Source organism: Gavia stellata, chromosome 5 (genome assembly GCF_030936135.1).
Source record: "Gavia stellata isolate bGavSte3 chromosome 5, bGavSte3.hap2, whole genome shotgun sequence".
NCBI classification, from domain to species: Eukaryota; Metazoa; Chordata; class Aves; order Gaviiformes; family Gaviidae; genus Gavia; species Gavia stellata.
Genome location: NC_082598.1, coordinates 6,896,925 through 6,918,697, shown reverse-complemented (window position 1 = coordinate 6,918,697; position 21,773 = coordinate 6,896,925). Strand labels below are relative to the sequence as shown.

At 44.6% G+C, this 21,773-nt stretch overlaps 1 protein-coding gene across 4 annotated transcripts in view; it reads right to left on the bottom strand.

Annotated features, from left to right (window-relative positions):
* Positions 1–708: 708 nt before the first annotated feature.
* Positions 709–21,773, bottom strand: part of REEP1 (receptor accessory protein 1) — a 71,828-nt gene continuing 50,763 nt past the window's right edge. For 2 of the 4 annotated variants that reach the window (XM_059817902.1, XM_059817903.1), the window contains 2 exons: positions 15,781–15,816; positions 709–4,592 (listed from right to left, as the gene is read on the bottom strand). In XM_059817902.1, coding sequence (XP_059673885.1) covers positions 4,456–4,592; positions 15,781–15,816 — 173 coding nt within the window. In that variant the 3' untranslated portion in view covers positions 709–4,455. Of the gene's footprint in view, positions 4,604–15,780; positions 15,817–21,773 lie in introns of all 4 variants that reach the window. The other 2 variants (XM_059817904.1, XM_059817905.1) reach the window with 2 other exon arrangements.

Here is a 21,773-nt window from a genome sequence, read left to right as displayed (position 1 = left end):
AAATAACCCCAGGATCTGTTTTGCTATGTCCATTCAGTGAACTACCAGTAAGTATGGAGTCTCCTTGGGGAAGGGGAGGAAGGAGAGCAGGGTCTGTTTCAGTATTGTTGCCTGCCACGGTACCAGATAAACTGTTGCCGTGTCCCTATGCTAGAGAGCATAGGAAAAAAACAGTGTTTCATGGCTATGTGCAGTTTTTGTACCTGTTTTAAAATGTATTAGCCACCAAATTCATTACAGGACTCACATTTTGTATCCTGTGTTGTTTTTTTGAGTGGTAGAATATATTCCTTGGGTCCTACACTACATCCTCAAGCAGTCAGTTCTGAGTATTTTCTTGTGTATTTCTTTAAGCCTAATGACACCTCCCACTGCCTATCTCCGATTCCCATGTATATGTGGAACAAACCCAAGGATTTATTACAGGGTCCTTTTGGAGTGTGCAATGCAACGCGTCTCTGGTTTTGCTAAGGGTGAGATCGGAGGTTTTCTCTCCAAATCTGATACTCCAGCAAGTGTATGAAAAGCAGTTGCTTCTAGAAGTAGCTTCAAAACGTTCACTAATAATTAAGCCATTATTAAGCACATAGTCCCTGGTTATCAGCTCCAGAGCTACCTGTATAGCAAGAGATGGTTTGCTGTACAAGACTGTAGCATTTCAATGAATTCACCAGTTACTCAGAGTGTTCAGTAGCTGTATTTTTTTTTTCCAGTTCATAATACAGAAAGAAGTTCTGAAGGACATGCAGCACTTAGTGAATACATCTATATACAGTCAGCCAGAATTGAGATAAAAATAATACAGCAATCAAATTAATTATTCTGGCCTGCCAGATACACTGAACAGACTAAAGGTGTTTTCTTCTTTTTTTTTTTTTTCCTTTTTTTAAAGAAAAGATTAAGACTTTATTCAAGATGTATATCAAGCAGTATAACAAAACCAGCAAATCATCAACCTTTGGAATACTGTTGTAATGGCCATCCTTGTGAGGCATTAAGTGTACCATTTCATCACAGATCTTTTCTACTGATCACAGGAAAGAAATCACATGAAGTGCACAATTATGATCCTTAAATAGTTTGTGCAAACGCAAATCCGAACGTAGTGTTCTCTATTTCAAATATGGTGCTAGATGCAAAACGGGTACCCAAAACAAACAGCAAAAAGGAGACTGTGATTAATGAGCGTTGGGTCACAAGTACAAGGGTTTCATCACTACGTGAGAACACTTCAGAGAGCAGTCAGAGGCAGCAGGTTGTTTACATGAGGCTAGGGAGCATCGTATCTCTCCAAGCAGCTTTCTCCCTCTCATTAGGAACAAATAACCCGATTCTCCTTTCCTTCTGTGCTGGGTTTGCACTCACACAATTTAGATTAGCGTGGGATTAATTCCGAGGTGACAGTGATACGCATGAAGTCTGTCTTGTCTGTGTTTGATGTGATCCTGATTCAGCAGCGGTTGGCGACGGCGCTGACGCTGGCCCCTGCCACAAGAAAGGAGGCATGGAGGATTGCACTGAGCTTACTCTCTTCATAATCGAGGTGAATTTACGGTAAATGGGTGAGGTAATTCACAGGCCCATGTTCCACAGACCATCTTCAGCTGCAGTTTCCTTTCCCTCAGCCTCAATTTTATTTGTTTAAAGTAACGCAAGTTTCACTTGAGCCTTGTGCTGGTTAAAGGCTGTATTTTCTAGGGCTGGTCTGTTCCTTTTAGGGTTATGCTCTCCAGGCCATCTCTGAGAAATCGGGAGGTGCCTGCCTGCCCTACAGAACTGACTGTAGAGGCCAGCTGCCTGAAAGGCCCCAAAATCGGGCTTTTCCTACTTAAGCCAGATCTGTTGCTATTTTAAACCATCAGCCAAAAGACTGCTTGCTTTTAGGAGGAGTAATCTGCCCGCGGTTAGCCAGCTTGCACGCCCAGAGCCTGAGCTGGGAGGAAGCTGAGAATTGCTCCCACCAACATAGGCCTGAGAAGCCACCAACCATGCGTCCCATCTTTCCTCAAGCCCTGCAAACGCTGGTTTGCCAGGGGGGGTCAGCATCAGCGCAGGAAGGTGACTCGCTGAATCAGCTTGTTCCTTGGCAGAGGCTCAAGAGAAAAACTGCAACACGAGACTTCATGCCTGGGGTTTATTCCGAATAAATGCAAGTAGCCAGAGTGCAACGACAGACTTGGGGCAACACCTGTAAACAACCTGTGCGTGGAAGATGAGGAATCAAAAGCAAATGACCGTTCTCTTCTGTATACAGAACACAACAGCACTGAGTGTACGCGGTTAGGCATTCACATTTCTTGTCTATCTATACACAAATATACAGCTCGCTTGATAAATTAATACATTTTTGCCAGAGATATGAAAAGGTTTATTTTTCTTATTTATACAGTGAATGTTTTGAGAGATATAAGGCAACTCCCTTGTCAACAATTTCACCTCAGCACTTAAGAAATGCTAAACAGTCAAGTTTACAGTAAAACAGCAGATTAGACGCACATTTAATAATTTTACTGAGAATCAATGTTAATACAGCATGTCTGAGAACAGAATTTGTCAGATGTTACGTAGCTCTATGTTGTTGGGGCTTTTTGGCATAATTGAGTGCAAACTTGTCAGCTTTTTTTATCTTATGGCAGCGCCCATTGCATAGCAGGGAAACATAGCTTGCTTGCAACAGGATTTTATTTTCTGCTAACACTGCAGGCAGTTTTTCTAGTTCTTTTTAATGTTTGCCAAAAGAAATCAAATAAACTCTAAAGCTGATTAAAAATAAAACACACAAGCTTAGCTCCTCAAAGCTTTTGCTGAGTATCTTCCAAGGACTGACTCTTCTGTAACTGCTATTTAGACAGGCTGGTTCGTTTTTTTTCAATTTACTTTCTGAAGACTTTTTCCTTCTTACCCATTGCAAAATATGATTGAATTAGCACATGTAAAGGAAATAATAAAATTCTCAGGTAATGAGGCCAAATGTTGTGGTAGACACAGGAAATACCTGCTTGCTTTTTCCACTTCCTAGCCAGGTCAGATAAACATTTGCGTGTGCGCATAATTTATTTCTCTCTTCCCCACATATGTAGGAAGCTCTGGGGGAAACCTCAGGGATCCATCAGACAGGGACAGCTGGGATATCGATGCATACTCGGCAGAGAAAAGGTTTCAAAGGCCACTTCAGATTTATCTCTGAGCCTGATACACTCCAGCCGGCTGTTGGCATCCTGGGCTGCTGCACCTGAACTAGATTAACAGTACTGTTCATCGTCAAGCCCACATACTGATCCATTAGCGACGGCATGTTCTACGTAACGCTACATGTTTTTCTAGTCTATGTGACAGGTCCAAGAGCAAACACAAAGGGCCACGTAATTAACTTATGTGTGAATCTCACATGCTCAACACTTACAAGAGACACCAACTTGAAGCACAAATACACAAACCCTACCACGTCCTCCTCTTCTTTTATATTTCTCATTTATATATGGATACAAATACACCACTCCATCTGGTTCTCGTGGTTCTAACCAAACTCCATGCTAGAGGCAAAACTCCAGGCTTCAAAAAGCAGCTCAAACCCAGCGCCCTGCTCTGCTCGTGCAAGTAAAACAGCAGCACCTCACCAGGAAAGCAGAGCGCTAGGACTGACGCTGTTGCAGGCAGGGGAGAAAGGTGCGTTTTCCCCTGGAAGTGCATCACTAAAGCAATTCTAACTTCTGTTGCTGCAGCTAGTACAAGCCTGGCTTGCTCACACTTTAAAACTGGCAGTAGAACATTTGCCATAAGCGATACGATCTAGTTCTTCTAGCTGCCATCGTTTTCCACACAATACTCTCCTGGCTCAGGCTGATCAAAATTAAGACTCCCCCTTCATTATGTTGTAGAAACCATTTATTTTCTCTTGCACATCTCTTCCTCATCCTCTGTAAGTGGTTCTGTCTCTATGGTTTTTAGCACAATGATTTTCTCAGAATACATGTGATTTACTTGCAGAAAGAGAAACAGAGTTGCAGCTCAGCTGTTGCTAATGAATCTTGGACATTTTGTACAAAGTACTTTGACATTTGTTACATTATTCACAGTCTTGAGGAGGAAGGGAGAGAAGAGAAATCCATGACTTCGGCAAATCCACTTCGTTAATGATAAAGCCATAAATAAATACACTGTCAGTGTATCATCGTGAGCAACTGATTATTTTTGTTTCTGCTGTGCATTCACAGAGCTAGAGCTATGCAGACACGAATGAGAATTGTAAATGTACAGCCTTACAGGATTAGGGTGAGTTGGCGTACACTCTGCAAACAAAACAAGGACTCTTAACCTGCAGGTGTCTGCCAGACTGTCCTACCCACGTCACGGACAAACACGAGAAGCGTGTAACAGAAGGATACAGGGAGAGGAGAGAGAAAGGCCATGTCTACAATGCTGTACATCAAAGCACACCCATCCCACTGCTGTTTCCTACATTATTAACGAGTAGCTCTTTAAGGCAGAAGAGAGACATTCTGTGGATCTTGGTGCTATTGGCTCATTGCACTCACATTGTTTCAGTGGCAGAGGACGAGGTACTTTTTTTCCTGAAGCGAGGTCTAAGGGTCCTAGGCGGTGCCTGCAGAAAAGCAAGAGAAAACTTCAGTGGCATAATAGGAAATGTTTTTTCTTTCCTTAAAACTCACCCATCTTTGTGGCACCTCTGTGGCAGTGATCCCAATTCCAGGCATGAAGTAATGGAGAAGCAGATCTTGGTCCTGAAGATCATTAATGAATGACCAGCTGAGGACTAACCCCTTTATGAAACCTGTTGTAGTCCTTTACCCAGGTTACACCAACACCGTCCCCTCTGGCGCTTGGTTAGAGGTGTGGCTGAAGACTGCTAATAACGTAACAGTCAAAGGAGCCAGGACAAATTGCTGCCGTTTACGGCAGCTCTTGGATCAAGAGAGCAAACCGGTAGCAGAACGTCAGCTGTGGTGTCTCCCAGCCCACCCTGCACTGTTCAACCCAGCCAGTTCAACCCTCTGAGGGTACATCTCATCGGGGCATTACAAAGCTGAAGGGGTCCCCAAGGTGAAACACACTGGGCCTGTAATTCTCACAAGGCAGAGCTCTTTTAAAAGACCAGCCCCTCGCTTGGGAGACAGGCCAGACACAATCCATCAAAATTATTTTAGAAGCCAACTATTACAATTCTGCCTTGCAGTCAGCTGATGCAGAGAGCTTTAAAAAGGAGCCCTGAATGCCCAGGAGGAACCAGACCAACTCCATAAAATTGGTTTACTGTGATTAACCCCATTCTCCAGGCTGAGACAGACATTAGTTACACTAGCAAACAAAAAAAAAAAAAGAAAAACAAACCTAATCTGCAGTGCATACTTCTCTCAGAAGAGCTTTGGCATTGCATTGTGTCTTGTGAGCTTCACAAAAAGAAATGGTTACCAGATGTTGCGGAGGAGCACAAATTCTCGGTGTGGAGGCCTGTCATAGCATCATGTAATACTGCAAGGCCTGCTAAGCTCTTCTACTCCATTTACATAAATATCCAAAGCTTTATTTTCTTTAACAGCATCAACCTATTTACCTGTAAGACTATGACAGGGTCTTACCATTATAAGTGAGGACTTTGTCATTTCTATTTTATAGGACTTTCCAACCCAAGATCATGCTGTGTTTCCACATTCCTGTGATGCAGCAAGGTATAAATATTCATATAGATCAGGCACTGCAGTGCAGCAAGGTTTTGTTTAGACTCCATCTAAATCTCCATCTCTTCCAGCTTGCCCATAAACCAAGGTAGTTTTTTGCAGAGATGGGATTAATCCAACATCCCACCCCATCTTCCAAGCCTGAAATTTTACCCCAAGTCCCCACTGTGAATCCCCAAAAGCACAACAGAGCGGATGGGACGGCTGCACCCACAAAGGCACAGCTGGAGGAGAAAAGCTGAGGAAGGAAACTGCTGTGTATGGCAGGCAGGGATCCCACCACCACCCCAGACTCCATAGCTGCTGGCTCGGAGTTGCTATCTGTAAACCAGGAGCTCGGGGACACAGACTGACAACTACAGCAGTATCTCCTGCAGCTTGGGAGACGGCTGCTCTTTGGGAAGCCAGATGGCTCTTAAAGCAAAGCAGCCATTAACTGCACAGTAAAGACTCTTAAATCAGGAATTAATAGCTCTGCCTCTTCTGAGAGGCCACTTGACAGCTCTGAGAGAGCTACAGAGGTTGCACACCTTTCTACTGTAAGCACAAAGCAGCCCAGCTTTTGGTAAGATCCCCCCAGAAGTAGGGGGGGGTCACACAAGGTCACACAACTGCTTACCAAACCGCATTGCTCCAGCTCCCTCACACTGAGCCAAGGGGAGGGTGGAACAAAGCCAGCTACCCCATGGTGGAGATCTCCCAGCTCGGATCTGAGAGCTGCTGGCTCCCCCCTGCCCAGATCTGGAAGAAGTCTTTGCGTACAGCATCTCCCATGGAGGTTTTATTTCCTCCACAACAAAATGTTGCTAAAATTGCTTTTGGCAAACCACAGTGTGAGATCTGCATCTCCTTTAGTTCTTTTGTTTCCATGAAGCAACTTAAAGCATTCTTGTTAATACAGTGCCTGATTCAAAAACCTATCAAAATCATGAAGGAAGAACTGCTGCTGGTTTCGGTGGGGTTTGGCTAGGTGTGAACTCAAGTGAGAGGGACTGGGCTTTGAACTGTGAGTGCTCTGGCTGTGGGTGCTGGCTGTTCTCACGTAACTATCCTGCCTTGGGGGTGAGAATGTATTTTCCTCTACAGACATGAAAAATCAACTAGCAGTTGATATCCAAATCCTTTCACCCAAATACTTCCACATTAGCACATGGTTTAGAGCTAGATCCAAGTTTTGCAATTCAGATCCAACTCTGAAGCGCTGTGTAACTATTATCTCCACAGTCACGAGTTCAGTCTTCTTTCAGGAAATCCACAAATGCAGAAAAGTGAGCAAACCCATAGCAAAACCCACCCTTGAAAGACCAGAAATGTGTTGTTTGGACTCAGTGTTTTTAGACCAAAGAGAGGTGTTCATTCAGTTGAAGATTCAAGGAATGTCATAGAAGGAGGAGCCTTGACAATATGGATGTACCTCAAGGGGTTGATCCTTCTTTTTGGGCCTTTTGCTCATGGATGCACAATCCAATGAATCGTTCTCTTCATCATCTGAGAACACAGAGCCTTTTGTTTCACAGTTTGCCTCAGGTGGCTTTTCATATTTATTGTCCACACCTATTTAACAGGGCCATTTACAGTCTAAATGTGAAGACAAAGGATGAGGAAATCAGTGATGGTTTGATTCACACTCTGCCAAATGCCACCTCACTGCAAAGCCATGCATCTTCCAGGGATTAATAAACAGAAGGTTCACACATCACACTCTAGTAACAGCAGCTGTTGTTTATGAAGCCATTATAAGCTCTATTTGGATTATTTTACATAGAATTGAGACAAAATTCACAGCCTCTGATGTTCGGAAGTTGACTCTAGAAAAATTTTTTTGTTTGTTTGGCTCAGGGATAAATAAAATAGCTGATTTCTTGAATTGCTGATTCCATCCATAGTTCCTGCATGTACTGCTTCCAGAAGGTGTCCTCTAGAAGACACCAAACGAGTGCCGAAGCTCTCTGTACAGTACAGAGAGCTGCCTGGGATGCAGAAATATGAAGCACAGCAGCACTCGTTGACTTGAAACTGAGAGAGCTCAAGCCAAGAACTCAGTCTAAGACACACTGAAGTTAACCAAAAGCTTCAACAGGCATTGAATGGAGCATCAGCAGTGGGTGTGTTGCTGCAAAAGTCTAAAGGGTGAAGTCTCTCTTCTGTCACTCTGGAGTAAATCTTACCGACCATTAACTCCACTGATGGATCTGAAGGCAGACTATGGCCATGACTACAGACCACTAACGCCTGCTTGGTGGTTCTTACCCTTGTAACTTATGGCACAATTTTTGTGGGACTGGTCGTGTTGCACAACACAATCCATTTGCTGACTCAAATCCAGACAGGGAAGCAGGACGGTATTTTTAATGGACAGTCCAAAGCAAGAGGTACAGAAAAGGACACCCAGCGTGACGAAGCTTTCTGCATCTCTACAGGTAGTTTCTTATCAGCAGGGCCGAAGCTTTGTTTGTTTGACCAATGGCTAGGCTTTTTTCATTCTGAAACATGTCAGGAGTGGAAGTGTTTGCTGTTTAGATGGCATTAACCACAATTACTGGCCCTGTATAGACTGTTGTATAAACATACATAGAAATAATGCTCTGTGCTTCTTGTCTCAGCCTGACTGTAAGACTCCGCTGGACCAAAGACTAAAACCCAAAGACTAAAACCAAAGAAGATTCTTAAACATCTAATACTTATTAATCCATTTAGACCCTTAAAGCACAAAAGAACTGAATTCTCCAACAGCTCTTTTAGTTGGGTAACGGAGAGACAACGGGGAAGCGACTTGGCTACAGCAACACCACAACTCACGAGCAGTGCCAAATTCAAGTCAGCAGCTAAACGCTCTCAGCCTCTGCGTTCAGCCCACAGGATGCGGCTGCTACTCGAGAGAGCGGTGCATACCATCCTCTGGCCACTGACCTTGTGTTCCTACCCCTTTATCACCATTGGCATGGGCAGGCTGGAAGACACCATCGCAAGTTTTCAGGAAGAGCTGGGAGTTGGCTTTTTCCCAGCTGTACTGAAATAGTCACGTTGCAGAGAGGCCTGGGATAATGCTGAATTGGGGTTCTTCTATACACGACTGTAGCGTTAAGACTACAGTGTGGGGAGAATTAAATGTTCTCTAGACCACACGGCGTATCAGTCCAGCAACATTTTATTTTAATTAACTAGTTCTATCCTTCCACTTGAGAAGTGAGATATTCAGGAGGAGCCTAGCTTAGGTCATCTTGGATGTGGGAGGTGGTCCTTGCACCTCTCTAAGCCAACGAAAAATGGAGTCAAGTTTGGTTTTAATGCTGTTTGTTCAGAGCTTGTGCAAAGCCTGACCAAACATGCCCAAATCTGCAGCCTGGAGGCTAAGTACTGCCCCCAACACCAATTCATATGACTGCTCCCAGCTGCCCTCTTCCCCAGAGGTCCCTCAGATGTGGACTGCAAGCTGGCCCAACAACACACCCCCAGCCATGTGCTGCTGCAAGGAGACAACAGCTTTCCCCAGGAAAAAGAAGACTTCAAAGGGGACAGGATGGAGGGATGTTGGAAAACCAGAATTAGAGCATTCAGTGACCAGACTGTGGAGATGCTGGCTGCTGAAGCTGAGAGCATACAGGATTAGGCAAATGTGCCTTGCTCCCTTTTTCCTTCAGCCAGTCGCTCTGCTGCAAAAACAGACAGAACTGTCAGCCCTGATAACACTCCCAGGAATCCCATGGTTTTCTAGCGTACGTTGCTTTCTCTGATATTATTCTCTCTCTTGAATTGGTTGCTGGGCAAAAAAGAAATCCAGGCAGCTCTGCCACCTGTGTTGTCCGTCTCTATGACAAGCACAGCAGATGCACAGCCTCCTGCAGGCTCTTCCGTTCTCCCCATCAGCCAGAGCATCATATCCATGTCCTGGAGCTGCTTCCATGAAGACCAAGAGCAGAGCTCATCCTCCAAGCTGGCACATACTGCTTTGCCCCCTGCAGCAGAGAGGTCTGTGAAGTCCACTGGAAGTTGGGCTGAGGCCCTCTTCTCCTCTGCTCCATCTCGTTGTGAATGAGGCACTCCAAACCAGCCAAATGAGAACCAGTTTTGCTTCAGCCTCACTGAACTGGAAAAAGGAAGAAGCAGGTCTATCCCAAGCCTTGCCACTACATTTCTGACCATTAACGAGAGCAGGTCTTGAATACACAGTGCGCTTTTTTTAAGACCTGGAGCGAGAAGAGAGGATTCCCTGCCCATCCTGCCTCAGAAAGGACATCTGTATCATGGGCAATCCCAACCTCATATTGATCTGGGGTGCCAGACTGTGCCCCACGTTTGTGGAAGCATTACGCTCTTGTGGGACTGGAGGAAACTCATCTCCAAAGGGCTGGCGCTGCATGAGTGCCAACTCTGAAGATGGTTTTTTTGAATAGAGTGATGACACGATAAAAAAATGATTTTCCTACACCAAGAGAGTGAGTCCTCTGCAGGAGAAAATGTAAAGCAGGGGATTAACCAGAATAATAAGCACACATGTGAGGAAATAGTGAGAAAGGAGATGGAGGCTTAAAGTGAATGGATGGGTTCTGGGACACCAGGGTTTGTTTCTGGAGAAGGTGAAGACTGAGGAGCGAAACGTGTTGTCAGGGCTGGCACAGGCTTCTCGAGGACAGCACTCGGCCTCGGGTGACCTCCTGTGTGTTTCTAATAGCCAACTTTAGGATCTGAGGCTGTGGGGCCTTAGGCCACTATCAGATGTCCCAGAGCAGCGTGTGCTGCTCCAGGGAACAGCTGACAGCCCAAGGGACCATGTCACAGCCAGGATGTGGCTGCATAAAAGCATGGACCGTATGCCAGATGTCTCCCCTGGCTCTCTTGTCTTTAGGAGACTCATACTCCCCGTCTCAGAGCGGGCTGTGTTTCCGGTGTCTCCACCTCTTCCATTTATGACTCCACAACTTTGCGTGGAGGGGCAGAATCGCTGCAGAAATGGGAAATCAGCTGGTGTGCCAGAGCTAAAGCTGCTGCTGCCTCTTGCAAATGTCTTTTCAGTATCCAGACCAGATTACACTCCTCTCTTCACTAAGGTAAGACAGAATCTGACTGTAAAGAGCCTAAGGAAAGGGACCCCTTAATTCCAGTTCCTATCATCCTGTCCTAATTCCTTCAAAAGGAACTGAGACAACCAACACACTGAGTGGGAAGCCCTGAAGCTGGGCATATTCCAAGTTAAAGTAGACAGGGTTGGGATCTAAGCTATTAAATGCACCACAGGGAACAACCCAGCACAGACAAGGGAATGTAGGGCCAGATCGTCACCATCTTTAATCTCTGTGATTCTACATGGGCTAAAAAATCTCACTTGCAACAGTCTTTCTACAGCAACAAATGGGATTCAGTAGCAGGCTGTTTTTTCAGCAGTTGCTTTGATTCAGGCTCTGATCTATGCTGCTGTTTAAATCCAGAGTAACTCCTATGGATTTTCATGAGTGCAACAGAGGTCAGGGCCTGGCCCACTCTAATTACAGAGGAGCAAGGGACTTTGATCTAGATCCTCTGAAAAATTTGGACATTTGAATACAGTTACGGTGGGAATCAGGCACCCCAACACCTTTGAGAGAAGCTGGACCCCCCTTATTTTCCCAGGCAATACTTCTTTCTCCTGTCACTGTAATTCTTTGGGAGCAATGGGGAAAACCACAGTCACAGACTACACGACTAGGAGCAAGGTATTGTATTATTGTAATGGAAGGTAAAGTTATTCCAGAGCTAAGCCTTTCCAGGGGATAATTCATGTAAGGAGGTTTACACACCACTTAATAAGAGCAAGAGAGCAGATATTTATTATATGATGGCGATCAGCTTCTTTTCCCTGCAACAAAGACAAATTTGCCATCATTTCCAAAAGACATTGACCCAAGTCATGTACTTCCCCAGCAGTTTTCATTGCCAAACCAAGAAGTTAGGAGCAGCCATCTCCACCAGCACACTGCCCAGGAGCCACAAAACAGAGGCAGACATCTTTTCCAAAGCTGAAGTCAAGTGCAACCAAAGCAAACAAGTCTAATCACATCAACAAAGTCATCTGTTAATGAAAACACATCCCACAAATGATTAAGTTGTTAAGCGCTAGTCTATTCCAAACACCTCAGAAGAAAACGCATGCAATCTGTAACACTTACATCAGAGTCCCATAATATTTACATAGAGAAAAGGAAAGAATAAACTGTTAGGGGAAAACAATTGCGTGTAGAGGGGGAAGGAACATTGTTTCAGAGCACAGAAATCTTCATCTTTGCTTTCATAATATCTGTGGTTCAACTGGAGTTTACTAAAAAACAATTTTTAACTTTCTGTTGGTAAAATGCAAATGTACTTAAAGGACCTACTGATTTTCTATGAAAGTTTTTCCTTCCCTGAAATAACCAAAATAACTATGAAAGTATTTTCAGATACTCAGAGGAACTCCCAAATTGCCATTCAGAAGTAGTGTTGCAAAGTGATGCAAATCATCCCTGTAAAAATTTGATTCAACATTTAGTAAAGGGAAGTTGTAAGGAACAAAATGCCTAGAAGCAATGGAAAGTTGTCGTTTGTTCTTTAAGCTCAATGAGAGAAAGGTTAAAAAAAAAATCTGTAAATCCCCAGCACAAGAGCTGGATGCAAAACTGGCTAAGAATAACAATGAAACCACTTACACCATTTAATTAAATTAGTTCAGAGATATATGAACAGCCCCCTTGATGCAAAGTCAATTAGTTTTTTAAGAGTACTTTCCACTGTAATAATCTCATGGGCAATTTGTAGCATACCACAAAGAAGGGGTTGGATACATCTAACGTACCAATAAGGTGATTTGTTTAAAACACAATTAAGTGAATGTCCCATTAAGGTCCTTGCTGAGCTGTACTGCTGATTGTGCGTGACAGTCACATGTAGGAAGAGATCCAACATTATTTTATTGGAGAAACTCCAGGGGCTGGCTTTATGCTGCAACACCTTGTGGATGGCTGACTGAACATGTTGGCTAGGCTGACCGTCAGTCACTGCTGATCTGTAGTTTTTAAGGCGTATATTACTGTTATCAGTCACTGCTATGGAGCACTACCCTGCAGTGCACACTCAAAAACCAGTCCCATTCACCACTAATGTCCTTGCACATTTCTTACATTGCCTAAGGCTCCTGATCAGCATTTTAGTATTAAATGCCCCCTCAAATACATGCAGCCACAACAGTTCTCCTGATATACAGCTGATTCTTCAATATCTGCTAGATATATTTACTCTCTGCAAGGATTAAAATTGTTCCTCCCTCTCAACCAAGCCACAGGTCTTTGCAATAGCACCTAAGAGATGTTAGTTGAGAGAATACCACTGAATATAATATTTGTTACTTCTTAAATGCCAGTTCCAAGCAAGCTTGTTTAATATTGACCAGCGTTTAAGCATTTACCAGGCACTGCCAAAAGACAAATAGGTATCCCTTGAGATTTTCACTCTGTCCTTCCTGAAGAGGAAAAAGAGCTCTTATGTAATTGTACCGTTGTTCCTTAATGCTGCAGCCCGACTTTCCACAGGCTGTGAACACAGAAGCGATAAATCAGAAAGTTGTGTAAAGACCTGGGAGGAGTTTTGCCAGCAAAGGCCTGCCACTGAACAAGAGCAAAAAGAGCTGACACAGAAGCTGTCAAGACGACACACTGGAGTATATATAGTGGAACACGCTTGTGTTTAGTGAAACTGCCCAGAGCAAAGGAAGATGAATGTCCTGAATTGTGTCAACACTTTGTCATGTGCAGACTGTGAGGCCGGCTAGAGTGAGGCAACTGGGCATGAAAGAGCTCTTCTGTGAAGCAAACAGCTTCAGCAGCAGAGGAGTCCACCACCACTGACAGTGACGGATCTGCTCCTGTACAGGGTGAGCCCACGCTGCACTCAGCCTAGCCTTCAGTCTCTGCATAAATGCACACTCCCATGGCACCTACAGGCCATATGCTCATGAAACCACCATGTTTTGGCCCAAACTATTTTTATCTTGTCTGGTGCTTCTCTCAGGATATCATCTAGGGAGCAGGAAGGGCAGATTTTTGCTCCCACCAGCCTGTGCTCTCCTAAGAGCTATCGGGGTTTCTATGGGTCAGCCAGTGAGAGAAACAATTGAGTTTCACCTGCAAAAGCATTAAGGCAACCGCTCCTGCCAAAAAGGCTGCATCATGGCTCTAAACCAGCCTTTAATATTCCTGCTTGAGGTAAGGCTTGACTACCTGCCCATTTAGATTATAAACTCTTTGAAGACGGGTACTGTTAATGATTGTACTCTGAAACTGGCTACACAAAAGTTTGCACCACAGAAAGAAGAGTACCAATATTTTAGGACAACTCTGTCCTAGCTAAACAAACTTAGCTTCTTTCATGCCCCTGCTTTTTGTGGCATTGAGAAAATGTGTTCACATTACATAGTCAGCTCTCTAAGCTACCAAAGCTGCACTTAAAAAGGAGCATTTTAAATGGCAGGCCGTTGTCTGAGAGTGCATTAATGCATCTATTGCCTTGGAGACAAGAGGGCAGCCTGTGGAGACAGAATGAACCCTCTATGAGACAGAGCCTCAGCATATCCCTATTGACATGGTCCAAGGGACTGGATTATGTCAGAGGGAAAAAAAATAGTAAGACAAACCCATCTGAAAGACAGGGCAAGCAATTTAAACCAGATCAACACGACTTTGGGCCCAATTTGTAAACATATTGGACTGATTACTGCTTCAGCACCATTAAATTACTTTCCTAAGATTAACTCATGACTATTAAGCACTTAAGGATTCAGTGATTCTTTTTATAAATAACACTTTTAAGTCAAATCCATAAAATCAGTTTAGGCTAAAATTAGAAGGGTGTTAATAAAATGCGCAGTGAATAGAAGTGTTTCATGATTGCTTAAACAGATACCACCTTAAACAGGCTTTGTTCTCCTGCACAGTGGTACACTCACCCCAAATATGCTAATGCAAAGAACCAGAAAAGGACAACAGGGAGGGTGACAAACCAAGTATGAGGGTTGGTTTGCCACCCACACAGTATGCAAGAAGACAATGTCAGACTGGGGTCACAAGCCTCCAAACATTAATGCCGCACAGGGCTGCATGGCATACCAGGTGCAAGGCAATGGGAACGCGCACCCTCGTACTCTGGGAATGACATGAGCCAGCAGCAATGGCTGCAGCACGGTGGCAGCACTGTGATCCTTCAGTCCCTCTGCTGCCATCCCCAGGTGCAAAATAAACAAAAAGGACATGAGATGAGAAGTAAAAAGGAGTTATGAAGGTCTTTCGCTTCCACCAACATGAGATGCTGCCAGTCTGGATTTCTTCTTTCTCCCTAGACAAGCTGCTTGGCAGCCACATCCTCTGGCATGCCCAAATCAGAGGCCTCCCCCTCCTTTCACCTGCCACTGGGACAAAATGCAGAAGTGCTATGGCTCAGCTCTTAGCAACCAAGCTAACTGGCACAGCATTGAAAAGACCACCGGCAGCTAAATCGTTCACTACACTCCTAAGTTTGTAAACACAAGCAACACTGGGGACAGTGGGACATTTTTTAAAAATGGCTGTAGCACAGACTGAAGCAGGGAGAGTCTGTTCAACCCTATTTCATACCAGGGTCTGCTACTGGGCTTTGTTATTTACCCTGCTCATCCCAAACACAAGTGTCCTCTCCACCAACAGAGAAACACATGCCAGTCCTTAGGGAACAGAGCAAAAGAGGGCTGGGACTGAGGAAGGTTTGCTTTTGCTGGTTTCCCTGCGGTTTTACACTAGTGCTGGGGGATACGGGGCAGGAGTTACACTGGTGCAGCAAGAACAGTGGTACATCCTCTAGAACAGAAAGGACTGAGGTTTTTCTCCAGAGAAACACTCCCCAGCCTTAGGTAACACAGGTCAGTAAGGTGAGAAGCACTGCAATACTTGCCATCAGCACACACGCAGCTCACAAACTTGCTCACAGCCTGGCCTTCCCCTGGTTTGTTCCCCTGGCGTTAGGAAACCCAGTAAGTAAGAGCGGCAGGAGCAAGCCGTAATGCAGCCATGCCCAAAAGGGATTGGGGCGCAGGAAATCCAGCACTCACCTCTGAGGAGTCGGCATACTGAGCAACACGTGCACACTGAAAGAGGAGCTGAGCGTTAGGAACTCATCAGGCTATGTTATCTCCCAGAAAACACTTGGTATCATCCTGACGTGGCCCCCATGTGCATTAAGAGATGATCGTCTCTATTCACCATCATGGAGCACAGACTCAGGAACGTGCCTCACCCCAGGCACTAATGGGTCTTAAGGTTGGGGTTACATACAGCTCCCTGGCTCTGTTCTCAGATCAGTAAACAGAAATAATTCCTGACTAGAGGGGCCTGGGAGCGTGGATAAGCAATGGGTAACACACTGCAAAAGCCTGTTTGATAACAAACACAGGGTGCAATACTGGGACTTGTATTGCTACATGCCTGGATTTTTTTCAGTAGATTTAGACTGGTGCAGCCATTCATACACCTTCTGAAGGAAAACTATCCACAGATCCCTGATCTTCCTAAATCAGGAATGTGCTGAGGAATCCTGCAGGAATTACATTTTGGTGGAATTGCTGTAAGAATGAAAGCAACCAAGGGATTTGCATTGCACCCTTCAGTGCATATGCAGGTGATTCACAGCTGTTCATCAAAGCATGGCCTTTACAGCTTCATCTTGTGGATAGCTTGTGTTCCAGGAGACAGGCTAGAAATAATTTCCAGTTTGAGCCTTCCAATTTAATCCTCACAGTGGCATCAATGACTCCAGATAAAAAAAGCTTTTGGAGAAAAAAAGGGGTTGAGCTCGGTGTGATTTCTTTGGTCATGATTATCCTGCACTGTAGACACTGAAAGTTCTTCCATAGTTTCACAGTCGTTTTAAACCAGCATAAACCTGTGCTGCTGCTGAAAGCAGATGTCCCATTGCCCCTCGTGCTCTGGCCTCCACTTTCTTTGTCCTATTGCTCATGTCTGTGCTGCTGCTCGCTACTGGCTTCAGGATCTGACCCAGGTCAAGAGCAACCTGGAAGCAAGGAACAGCATTTAACAGCTCCCTGGCTGGGGTCAGCATATATAAATAAGATTTAAACATGTCCAAGGGAAAGGACAGTATGGGGCAGAAGCAAGCAGCTGGGTCACACCCTTTCAACGGGAGTGCTGGCTCACATTGGCTGGATGCTGCTGTAAAACTACGGCCATCGTATAAAAGAGATGAGTCTCAACCAACCTCAAGAGATCTGCTGTGGGTTTAGACTCTGATTTTACACGGAAGGTAGCTTATGACAGTTTTATGAAGGTTTATTCTCTGAGAGCTCATACAACATACACATATGGGTTGTTCTCACGCATCTTTCTGGAGTTTTTCTGGTTGGTGGGGACTGAACTATCCAGACACATCCTGAATGCTGATATTCCCCCACCTTTGTTCTATCCTGCAAAGCCTTCAGCACTTCAGCGCAAAACCAAGACACAGCCTTGACTTTCTCCTGCATAGAGGAGTGGAGAGTAACAGAAAGCATACTGCACATTGCTGCTTTGAAATCATTCCAGCTGAGAATGATGTCTGCCTGGGGTAAGCTTCAGCAGAAAGGGCACTCGGTCTGGGCAATACAGAGGGTGGCTCCGTACTATGTGATCCTCTGGCCCAGACAGCATCACCCCTGGACACCGATCGTCCTGTGATGCAATGCAAATCTCCTGCTGCTGAATTATGTCCCACTGACTCACCCAAAAGCAAGGCTGGCCTCCAGGGCCCAGCCCACACTGGAGGTTTCCACTGACATCAGCAACAGTGAGACGTGTTTGCATCAGCTATGGGATTGAGCTATGTGACACAGTGGCCAATATCCCACTCCTCAAGTCACATGTGTCACTCACCAGCCATCACAAGGGAACAAGTTTTATCTGCACTGTCCAGGGTGCTTTTAAGGCACCCTGTAAGGTTAAGAAGTGCAAAAGCCCCCCACTGTTAATAAAGACACATCTGTACGTGGATTGTTACTGGCCATTTGCCAGAACAACAGGATTGCCTTTAAAAATATTTGGAAATGTTGCTCTGGAGCTTCCGGTTTTCCGTAACAATGAGTAGCCACACGACAATTACAGTTCCCAAAGGAAAGGGGTAGTTCTGCCTGTGGAAGAAGCACAGGTTGGAACAGGCATCAAAGCTAAAATATCACAGGCTATCATCAGGGTGCCAGGACACTAAATCAAGAAATGCTGAACTAAGAGCAAAGCGAAAGATCAGATAAAGAGGACAGGTGGTTGGCCTGCTACGTGCAGGAGAGGCAATCATTGTGTTTCCTCAGCGTCTGTCAAAGGAAGGCGTGCACGTGCTTTCACGGGAGCAGCGGCGACGCTTCACGTAATGTGCTGTGTGCGCGGTCGGCAGTCACACACAAATCACGGTGAAAGCAGCCTTTGCCCCTTCATTTCATCTGCGTGTGGCTTTTGACTGGGTGTGAGGAGGAGAAGGGTCTTTCTGTGGGATGGGTGTGAATATACCTGGAGCACCTGAAGCCTGCTATACGCTGAGCAGTCCCGCTCGTGCAGATGGCCATCCGCACGAGTGGGACTGTTCAGCATACAGCGGGCACCATTGAAAGGCAGCAAAGACAGCAAAAGGTACAGGGGGAAAAAAAAAAAGCAGCAAAAGGTAGAGGAAAAGAAGGAGTAATTCCCCTTGTCTCAAAGGCAACTCTTGCATATTCTATTTCTTGGCCTCATAAGACACTCTTCAGCAGGCAAAAATAAACCTTTGCTGTGTCTGCATGCGGTCGTTACTTACTAAATGTCAAGCTCTTCACACAGTGCTTTGTGTCAAGAGGGGATTCAGAGACTCACAAATCCATCTAACCAGCACCAGTCACATTATAAAAATAACAACAGAAATGAAACAAGCTGAGTGGTTAATTAATGTAGCCTGAGTACAGCATGGTCCTGATAGTACAAGATAGTATTTTTAATCTGGATCAAACTCAGGATTTCTTCCCGAGTCCACAACTCTTTACTACTGGACAGCTTGAGTGACCAAAGGTAGGCTGTTCCATCATGTGAGGGTAGCACTTGACATCTTGTTATCATAAGGCTGCTATTCTCTCTTTGACACGGCTGTCTCTCCTGTTGAGAAAATTAAGAGCCTGTGCTAGATGCAAAACTAATTCTTCAGCCTTTGTACATCCCTGACAGTCATATGAGAGAAATACGGGGAGCTATAAAATCACTCTCGTACGCAACCTGTGTATGTACTCCTCCAAAGAATGTGACCACCGTAGGACTGAGTGATGTTCACACACACTCACAGGCATAGGGATGCCAGTCCTGAAGCAAAAAGAGTTCCAACTGCTACAGCAGTGCTTGGCTTTTCCACTTGTAAGGTTGGCTGTGGCCTAGCAATTCTCCCTTCCTCAGGCAAACCCCACGTGCAGCAGCACTCCTCCACACATCCAGTCAAAATGACGCTTCAGGTTCCTGTCCCTGCCACAGTTACTGATCTGTTGTAAATTCAGGCAATGACTTTGAGAGAGCTGCTGTTGGTATGGATGGAGGATTTAGGGAAATGGGTTGGAGTGGAAGCACCTGAATGAACAAATGGCAGAAGAAGGGCTATAAGAGTGGCACCTAGATCAGCAAGCCATCGACATCCCAGCACACCTACATGCAGCTTCTCAGATGCCTGGACTGGGAAACAAAGGACAGAATAAAAGAAGGGAAAACATAAAAAGGGACATTTCAGTTGTCCAGAAACTTCTCAGAGGTAGTAGCAAGATAAGAGCACTGTTACTACAAACAGAAACCTTCTTGCAAAACTGGGATCAATCCATAGACAGGACTTTTCCACGGGTGTTTTACATGTTATAATCACTGAAGTAAGGTGTACAGGAAAGCCACATAAGAAATCTTCTAAGGTATTGACCTTCAAATACACAAGCATCTGCTACCACATATGGCTTTCAGCACCTGGGCATGGGAAGTACAATTTGTTTTGTTTTACAGACACACTGAGGAACAAAGGTACACTTCAGGTCACACCAGTATTTTGCAATAAAGATGGGTGTGAATTCATGTGCCCTAACTCACATTCTTGCCTCCTAACCACCACACTGCTTTTTCCGCAGACACAGGACCCGTTCCTTCAAGCCTTCCCTAAAAGTCTCCATAAAGCAGGATTTCTACTCAGACCAAGGCTACAATGTTTGCAGCCCCAGCCAGGCTCTCTATTAATGTTCTTGAAGTCATTTTATGTACCCCAGCTACTGCTGTCAGGCTTTCTAACAGCTGGTTAGAAAGACCTTTTACAAGGAAGGTGAGGTCTTCAGCTGAGTCATCCTCATGTCAAACAGATAGCCCGGGGTATTTTTGCTGACTTCCTCTGATGTCAGACTAAGTCCCATTATCTCTGAAGCAGGAATATAAAGAGAAGTCTAATGTTTCTGTGAGACAGTGGGGACTGCTGACATGGACATTTGTGTTATCTAAGGGCTTTGGGACAGGAAAAAGAGCTGTGTGTCAGCTGTTCTGTAGTAACTGCTCACGCACATACTCATATATGTATATATTACATGTATATATAGCATACTAATAGGCAGTGGCAAATTCTATCTGCCCCTTGCTTATGTGCAACAGTCCAACTAAACAAATACGGAAGGTGGTGTGGCAGGACCATGTCTGGGCTTGTTGTGCCTAGAACAGTGTCATCTCACCCCGAATATGGCCCTCAGGATGTGATACAGTCTGGCTGATAGATCACATTCTTCCATACACACACACACATACATGCGCACGATAGTTATGACTGATCAATTTGCCCCTGTAGACATTCTGACTACATATATAATTGTGCCCACACAAAACAGCACAAGGACTGGCAAGACCAGGACCACTTCTTTCACTTAAAGTGAGAGCAAAACTGTGGCCACCACCTGTGAGTCAAATCACCCTCTGGAGGTCCCTCTCCTTATTGTCTGCGGGCAGAGAAGGGGCTTGCAAGCAGGCTCCTCAATTAGGGACCTCAATGAAATCACTAAGTGAGATGGGACAGACAAAAGTCTTGGAAGATTTTGCAAATTTCTGTTGTTTTCATTAAAAGAAGAATTAAAACCAAAATCTCAAATTACTTGCATCCAAAAATTTGTGATAAACACTAGGCTCAGTTTGAAAAGTTTACGAACAATTCTGTTTTCCAGGGATTCATTTTGAGACATCCTTGTACAGTATTGATACGAAACCAGATCAAAATGAAAAATTTTTGTGTGTTAAGACAGGGGTTTGTGGCCAGGTGAGCTGAGTTCGCTGCCTTAAGAACAGAACTACAAAGGCTGCTCTACAGAACATGAAATTAAGATAACTAAATTATGCTTTATTTGTGCCATTTGTTATTTTGGTCTAAATGATATGTGAACTATCCTTTTTTTTTGGAGTAAGAGTTTTATATTCTGTATGTGAACACTTCACTTTCGATTGATTACTTCAAGAGAAGTGTATACAAGACCTTACATAAACAGAATAAAACCACTGTGCACCAACATTAGCTATTTCAGTTTACCTGTAAAGAGAATTTATTCAACAGATGGTGTTAAAAACAATAAACAGAGAAGTCTGTGAGCTGTAATCCTCAGAATTTGTAAAGGGCTTGAAGGACACTCTTTAGGAAGGTCGAGACAAGACATTTCAAAACTAAAGCAAACTAGAAGGGGTAGCAATCTACACAAGCTTGAAACACAGTGAATGTTTGCGCAGACCTCAACATGTAAGCTGAAACTGCTAAATTTCAAACTTGCCAGCATATGTTTCACAAGCTACCAAGTGCAACACGCCTGCAACTTTCTGTGGCTTCCCATCACAGCAGTCGAGTTGCATGATCTTTGGTGGTGTTCGGGAATCCCAGAAGCCATCTGGAACCCCCTGCTTGGCAGAACCCTCCGCGTCTCAATTTTTGAGATCTAATCTGCAAAGCTATCTCTAATTAAATGTTTTGGATCTGGGCTCACAAAGATTTCTTTAACCAAGCTTGAAATAAATTTTTGTAACTAAATCCTCAGGAATGGATCTTATTCCC